This window comes from Fukomys damarensis, unplaced genomic scaffold (genome assembly GCF_012274545.1).
Source record: "Fukomys damarensis isolate Sample0158 unplaced genomic scaffold, DMR_v1.0_HiC HiC_scaffold_24, whole genome shotgun sequence".
NCBI lineage: Eukaryota > Metazoa > Chordata > Mammalia > Rodentia > Bathyergidae > Fukomys > Fukomys damarensis.
Window position 1 is genome coordinate 7,167,182 of NW_022900936.1, and position 7,946 is coordinate 7,175,127.

Sequence of the window (7,946 nt, forward strand, 5' to 3'; positions counted from 1 at the left end):
GTAGGCCTAGCTGACCTTTTCCATCAGCAACAGGGGGAAGATCACTGAGAAAAAGCTTCCGGTGGAGACGTGTTGGCGGTATGTATCCTCCTGACTTAAGTTTTGATTGAGCACCAGAATCCCTCAGGGGGCTCTGTTACTCACACTGTACTGACCTGTGAGGCCAGACTTGCCCCTCCACAGGGCGCCCAGCTGTGGCTGTGTGTCAGCCCTGGTAACCTCAGTGTGCCAGCCAGTCCCCGTGGGCGCCCACACCTGTGATGCACAAGGACTGTTCACCTCTCGAAGATTCGACTTGGAAACCAGAGTTCAACTCAGTTGCCACCAGACAGTAATCACCTCTCAACCCCGCTGCCCTGTCTCCTGAAAGAGTCCACAGCATGTGATCTCCTTATACACCCAGCCCTCAACTCTGATACTGCTCACGGGGTCTCCCTGAGGCTCAAAGAAAGCAAAGACAGAAACATTTATCGCTAAACTTTTGTTCTGTGGGGTTTTTTTTGTTTTGTTTTGTTTTGCTCTGAAAACCCAATCTAAAAGGCATGTGGTGGCACACACCTATGATCCCAACACTTAGGAGTCTGAAGCAGCCTATACTATATAGTGAGACCCTGTCTCAAAAAGAAAAAATTTTAAAAAAATAAAATAAAAAGGTAACATTCAGATAAGTAAAATCTCAGGATACCTTTTAAAAAGTGCTAAAAAGAAAATATGCTACATACAGCTCGTGGTGAGATTTTGGGTGAGTCTCACTTCTAGATTCCATTTCCTTGTACTTCACCCTACTATACAGAATAAGCATTATTACCTTTAAAATCAGAAAACAAATATAACTAACTTTTGAAGTTTAATCACCAATTAGAAGTTACATCTAATAATCACTTGGACTTTCCAAGATTCACAGCACCAGTTCCGACTACTGTCTCCTCTCCCTAATTCCGAGTGAAAGGGACAACTAGTCATGGGCCTGTGGTGCCCCTCACGGAGTCAGAGCCGAGCAGATCCGATCTCAGCTCACTGCTGCAATATCTGTGTCCCCACCAGGAAATGGACTAAACAGAGAAGCACACATTCCTGTAGAAAGTGAGTTCACAGGAGTCAATCTCCATGCTTCTGCCTGGCTGATACCACCTGGGGCCCTGGCATCTTCACCCCTTCGCTCCACACACAAGTGTGGTACCCAGGCCTGGTAGCCTCCGAGCAGAGGCCAAGGTCCCATCAAGAGTCCAGGTTTTAGGGGCTTCCTTTGTTTTCATCAGGTCTGGGCCGTTTTAGTTCTGGAGGGCTATCCTGGGGGTCTCCAGGCATCTCTGAAACATCGACAAACATGAGGTTCACAAATACATGAAAAATTGTGTATACTAAAAACTAACATGAGCCAGGCATAATGGCGCACATCTGTAATCCCAGCACCTGAAAGGCTGAGGCAGAGGCAGGAGGATCACCGTGAGATCAAGGCCAGCCTGGGATACATAGTGACTTCCAAGGCCAGCCTGAACGGCATAGTGAAACCTTGTCTCAAAAGAAGGGAAGAAATTTTTTTTTTTGAGACAGGGTCTCACTGTGTAGTTCAGGCTGGCCTTGGACTTGTGGTAATCCTCCTGCCTCAGCCTCAAAAGTGCTGGGATTACAGCTATGCATCACCATGATTAGTGTGATATTTAACACTTAAACTAGATAAGGTGAGCATGCCTATAATCCCAGCACACTAGGAGACTGAGGTAGGACAACCCACGTTTTAGCCCTGCCTGGATGAATTAGCACTTAGCAAAAGCCCATCTCCAAAGGAAAAAAAAAAAATTAAAAGGGCCAGGGGCCAGGGATTTAGCTCAATGGTTCTGCTGCTTGTCTTGCAAGGGGCAAGGTCGAGTTCAATCCCTGGCACAAAAAAACACAAAGGAATAGGGATATAGCTCAGTGGGAAGACTGCAGTCTCAGTCTCCTGTATTTTCAGAAAAGGAGAAAAAAAAAGAAAAAGTTGGCATTTACAGAATACAGTGCCAAAGCAAGGAACAGAAAGGACTGGGGTAATTCGGCCTACTCAAGGGTAGCAGGAGCTATCCAGTGACATTTGACAATATCAGGAAGGCAAGGAGGGGCCAGCAGAGATCCTGCTACGCAACCCTATCCTCCAACACCCAGGACATCTCCCCAGAACACAGGACTGGCTGGCGCAGAACATCAGCACTCAGGGTCAGGACATTCAACCCACACTGGGCCACCACCAAGCCATACCTGGTCCTCTCTCACAACCCCTGCCTGGCTCACAGGCACTGGGTCTCCTGCCAGGGCATAAACTGGCAGAAAGTGTGGAAGCTAAAAGATCTGCCAAGATGCATGCTTGTTGTCCCTGAATGAAAACTAGAAGGTATTGCTTTCCAAAAGAACAAAAGAGAAGATATTCTATCTTTAATTACATCATGCCAGCCACACCTGTAATCCCAGCACTCAGGAGTTTGAGACAGGACTCATTGCCAGTTCACAAGGCCAGCCTAGGCCACATTTGAGTTCAAGGCCAGCCTCAACTACACAGCAACTCAAAAAACCAAACCAGGGCCAGGCATGGTGGCGCACACCTGTAATCCCAGCACATGCCTGTGCACTCAGGAGGCTGAGTCAGGAGGATTGCTGTGAATTCGAGACCAGCCTGGGCTACATAGTGAGTTCCAGGTCAGTCTCAACTACACAGTGAGAACCTGTCTCAAAAAAAAAAAAAAACACCAAACAGTGATAAAAATAGTATTAAGCCAGTAACATCATCACTTACCGGATAGAATTTCTTCAGTAGAAGAGGTGGAAACTACGCTGACTGGTACAGAATTTGGTGGACTCTCTGTCTTCAAGGGTATTAAGTTAATTCTCCTTGATTAAAAAAAAAAAAACAAAGGGATAGATGGTTCCTTAATGTCACAGGAATTGTTTGTGTATGATACTTAGTTTCTAAACTACCAAGGAAATTTAGATGTTTCATCTGGCCTTACCATGCCAGTTATTAAATGTAATGATGTGCTCACTTAATCAGTAAGTGAGGGTTACAATCATGTACTAACCCTAACCACCACATTTAGAACTGAAATCAAAACCATGGTGGTGCAAGCCCAGCACCTGGCTGGGGAGGAGGATCCCCAAGAGTCCGAGGCCAGGAGAGCTACATAATGAGTTCAAGGCCAGACTGAACTACATGGTGAGACACTGACTCAAAAAAACTAAAACAAAAAAATTTCAAAGAATACATTCCCCTACCTAAAATACCAAGAGACGGTGAGGTGTGGTGACATACACCTGTAATTCCAGCACTCATGGGAGGCTGAGACAGGAAGATCACCATGAGTTTGAGGCCAGCCTGGACTATGTATCAAGACCCTGCCTCAGAAAAAAAGAACAAGAAAAAAACACAAAGAAATATTAAAATAAACACTACCATGGTAGGAGCCTGCCAACAGTCACGTGCACACATGGCAGACAGCATGGGGAGGCAAGTACACCTCTTGCCTTGGCCACCCTACCCTCCAGCACATCTGGAAGGTCAAGGTTGGTCTATGAGCAGGAGAGTAACATCCTTGGATCTGACATCAGGCCACTGGCCACATGGCCTTTCACCTTAACAGCTGGGGTGACATTTCCTGCCCCATCAGATGTCCTTACCGGGGGGTGGTCTTGCTCCAGGCCTGCAGCGTGTTCAGAGTGACCCTCCGGGACGGGGGGCCCTTCGTGTTCTGACTGCAGGGCTGCAGCGTGGCCTCCTCAGAAGAGCCTGGCAAGGGGCCCTTGGTACCAGGAGTTGTTGTAGGAGCATCCTTGATGGCTGCAGGGCTTGGGGTCTGTCCTGCTGGTGAGGGGGTTGTGGAGGGGCTGCTGGGTTCCTCCACTTTGGCAGTGGGGGTCCCCTCTGCAGGTCTGGGCCCCGGTGAAGACCCCTGCTGGGCGTGACTCCTAGCTTTCTTCGCTGTGTCGGGGGTCCTCACATTCAATACTGGCTTCTCTTTCAAAGGGACGCCAAGTTCATCCTTCTCAAATGTCACAAAGGAGCAGTACCCATCAGTGGACGAAACAGCCAGGAAGGTCCCATCGCTGGACCTTTGTTCCCAAAGCAGGGGAAAAAGTTAGAGCCTTTCCCAAAGTCTATGGCCTACAACACCCTTGTGACCTAGCTGGAAAACTGGAGTTCAGTGAGATCACGAGCTTTCTGGAAGGTGAAGGTAAAAATCAGGGGACAACACCAACAGAACCAGGAACTGCGGGTTCCTCACACACACAGGGTCCTTGCCTTGGGTTGGGGGAGGGGGGGTCCCAAGGCACCAACCACAAGCCATCCATGTCCACCAAATCAAAGTGGGGCAATCTTTTTCCAAGATAAAGAGGAAATTCTAGGGGGAGGGGGCTATGAAGAGCAGAAAAGAAGGTGAGGGACCAGGCCTCATCTAGATCATGAGTTGGTCCAGGCAGAGGCCAAGTCAGGGGCCAAAAGGCAGCAAAGAAGGTCAGGGTGCCGGGTGCATACATGGGATGGGCCAGGCAGGAAGGGCTTCCACCAGAGGGCCTGGTGCACCTGCAAATGAGCAGGCGACCCTGGGCCTCTGCTCCATTTACCAAGTTCAATCTATCCAACAGGGCAATCTAAATGGTGTCAAAAGCCATCACTGGGACCCTAGGAAGCAGCATCACAGCAAAATCAAAATGGCCTCCCTTGCACTGTGGACACCTTGCGTAATTAGGGAACAGGGCCAAAGCCATCTGTAGTATGGAAATGCCTGAGCCCCAGCTCTGCCCAGGGCCATGCCACTGTCCCTACAGCCACTCACCAGGAAATGTCACTAAGCGTGTGGTAGTGGATGTTGGACACATAGCCAAATGGGAATGGTTGCTGAGTGTCATAGAGTAGCACAGAGTCCTCGGAGGCCACTGCAAACACCAGGCGGTAGGGCAGGTGCACCAGCTCCCCAGCCAGCTCCTGTGTGGCTGTGTCTGCAGAAGAGACAACAAAGGAAAGCAGCAATGACAAAATCCAGAGGGAAATGAGTTCCCTGAAGGCCCTTTCCCAGCGGGATGTAAGGGACATCATTTTACCCAAAATTAGTTTTTTGTTTTTGTTTTTGTTTTTGTTTTTGTACCAGGGATCGAATTCGGGTCCTTGAGCTTGCAAGGCAGGCGGTGGAACCACTGAGCTAAATCCCTGGCCCTTCCCAAAACTAGTTTGCTACAGGCTTTACAAAAAATGCAGTTCTTGGGCTGAGGATTTAGTTCAGTGGTGCTGCTCCTTGCCTTGCAAGCAAGCACAAGGTCTGGAGTTCAATCCCCCGTACCAAAAAAAAAAAAAAATGCAGTTCTCAGGCTTATGTTAAATTATCAATAATAAAAGAACCTTGCAGGGGCCAGTAAGGAAAGGATCTGGAACTAAAGAAAAGAGCTGGGAATGGTGACACACACCTGTGATCTCAGCACTCAGGAGGCTAAGGCAGGAGGAGTACCTTGAGTTCAAGGCCAGCTTGGGCTACATATCAAGATACTGTCTCAAAAAAATAAAAAGATACATAAAAGGAAAAAGAAGTTAATTTCACCTTCTGATAAAGAAAAATAGAAACATTCTATCAAGTGACAGTTGCTGGGGATTTAGCTCAGTGGCACCGCTCCTGCCTCCCAAGTGCAAGGTCCTGAGTTTGAACCTCGGAACAAAAAAAAAAAAAGTGGGGTGGTCAGGGATTTAGCTCAGTGCTTCTACCGCCTGCCTCACAAGCGCAAGGTCCTGAGTTCAATGCAAAAAAAAAGGCGCCTGCCTCTATCAAGTGTTGTTTTACTGCTTTGGTGAGTAATCACATTCATTCATGTTAAGAACTGACTGTTTTAAAACACTGTTCTGCTTCCAACTGTGGAGTAACAGACTGAATTTACACTGTGACAGCTACTCTGGATTGTCAACTTGATGTGGCTTCAGAGCCACCTAAGGAACTAGTAAACCATTCTCTGGGTGAGTCTGGGTGGGTAATAGAGGCAGGAACTGGGCACTGTATCCGGTCCCCGACTCCTTCCTCTCTGGTGCTACCCCCTGCTCTGCTTTGCCATCCCTTCCGCCATGATGCTCCTTCCTTGGAACCACTGGACCATGGACTGAGCCTTCTGAACCCATGAGCCCAATAAACCTCTTCTCTAGATTGCAGATATGTGGTATTTTGTCCTGGCAATGAGAAGGCTAACACATGCTCCCAACTGAAAAAGACCGAAATATGGGCAAAATACATAAAACAATGGTTTTTGCAGACAGTGGCCATCAGTCAACAACAGTAATTCCTGAGGGATGAAACGAGCAATTTAAATTCTACAATTGCCTCAACTTACTGCCTGGCACATTGTAGGCCCAACAAAGGTAAAGAAAGCCAGAAAGGGCCCAGGAGATGTCCAGGTGAAAAGAGGGAGCTGAGAGTTGGGCAGGCCAAGGCAGGTGGGCTTCGAGGACAGGTGTGCAGACACTCCAGAGAGTGGAGCCTCAGGTCCTGCCCAGATACAGACCGGGGCACCTGTGAGCATTGCCTGAGGCTGAAGGAACAAGCCCTGGTGCTGTTGTTTCATATGGCATCCATGAGAGCCCATGGAAGGTTCTGCCTATGAAGTGGGGAAAACCACATCTCACCCAAAGCTGTTCTGATCACACATGCACAAGACTTAAAAGCAAGGCCCCCAGGCCAGGGATTGAGCTCAATGGCACTATGCCTGCCTCGCAAGCTCAAGGACCTAAGTTCGACCCCTAGTACCAAAAAGAAAAAAAGCAAGGACCCAAACAATCAGTGTTTCTAAGTGACTTAACTTCACCCTAGGAAAAAAGCCCACGAATATTTGCAAGAATAAAAACAGCCATCATCCCCTAAGGTAAATCACAATGTCTGGTATAGAATCAAAAATTATCAGGCAGGCAAAGAAGCAAGAAATATTACCCTCAATAAGGAGAAATAAAAACAACTAAAATCAACCTCTTATACACAGAACTTCATGAGTTATTCTAACTGTATTTTGTATGTACAAGAAACCAAAAGGAAGGAAACAAGTTAACTAGAACATGGAATATAGAAGAAAGGCTCAGACTGAACCACTAGAGAGGAAAACTCAACATCACAGAAGGAAAACACAATGGAGGGACCAAGGGACAATCACAGAGAAAAGATTGGTGGGCGCAGAACACAGCTACAGAAACTTCCAAAATAAAACTCCAAGAGAAGTAAAACTGAAAAAAAGACTAGAGTATTAATAAGCCACAGGATAATGTCACACAGCTTCTTCATTCACATGTAACTGGGTATTAACTATATCTGAGAAAAACAGAAAAACACCTCAAAAAGAAAGGCCAAAATGTCACCAATCTGATGAAAACCATAAATTCAAAGATCTAAGGAATTCAAGGAACCCCAAATACAAGAAACAGAGAGAAAACTACTCAAAGGCAAGTCATAATTATCTTGCTTAAGGCCACTGATAAAAAGAAGTATCTTCAAAGCAGCCTGAGGAGAGAAAAAGTTAAAAATCGATTCATACATAATCGTATTGTGTAGAAAATCGATCATGGGGCCGGGGATTTAGCTCCGTGGTTCCACCACTTGCCTTGCAAGCACAAGGACCCAAGTTCAATCCCCAGTACCAAAAAAAAAAAAACAAAAACCACAAAAAGGTAGTTTCAGTGATACAGAAGTAGAGAGTGGAATGGTGGGTACCAGAGGCCAGGGAGAGAGGAGGGACGGACAGGAAAGGTTGGTCAGCTGGTACTAAGAAATGTGAAGAGTGTACAATATACGCATGTCTCAAGCACCACGTTACCCCACAAATACGTACCATTTATAACGGGTCTATTAAAAGAAAAGACGGGCTGGGGATTTAGCTCAGTGGTGTTGCCTCCTGCCTCGCAAGCACAAGGTCCTGAGTTCCAACCCAGGTACCAAAAAAAAAAAAAAAAAAAAAAAAAA

At 46.9% G+C, this 7,946-nt stretch overlaps 1 protein-coding gene across 2 annotated transcripts in view; it reads right to left on the reverse strand.

Annotated features, from left to right (window-relative positions):
- Positions 1 to 596: 596 nt before the first annotated feature.
- Chaf1b (chromatin assembly factor 1 subunit B) overlaps positions 597 to 7,946 on the reverse strand; it is a 21,334-nt gene continuing 13,984 nt past the window's right edge. For both annotated transcript variants that reach the window (XM_010636578.3, XM_010636577.3), the window contains 4 exons: positions 4,803 to 4,965; positions 3,646 to 4,077; positions 2,768 to 2,862; positions 597 to 1,310 (listed from right to left, as the gene is read on the reverse strand). In XM_010636578.3, the coding sequence (XP_010634880.1) occupies positions 1,234 to 1,310; positions 2,768 to 2,862; positions 3,646 to 4,077; positions 4,803 to 4,965 (767 nt within the window). In that variant the 3' untranslated portion in view covers positions 597 to 1,233. The remainder of the gene's footprint in view (positions 1,311 to 2,767; positions 2,863 to 3,645; positions 4,078 to 4,802; positions 4,966 to 7,946) is intronic.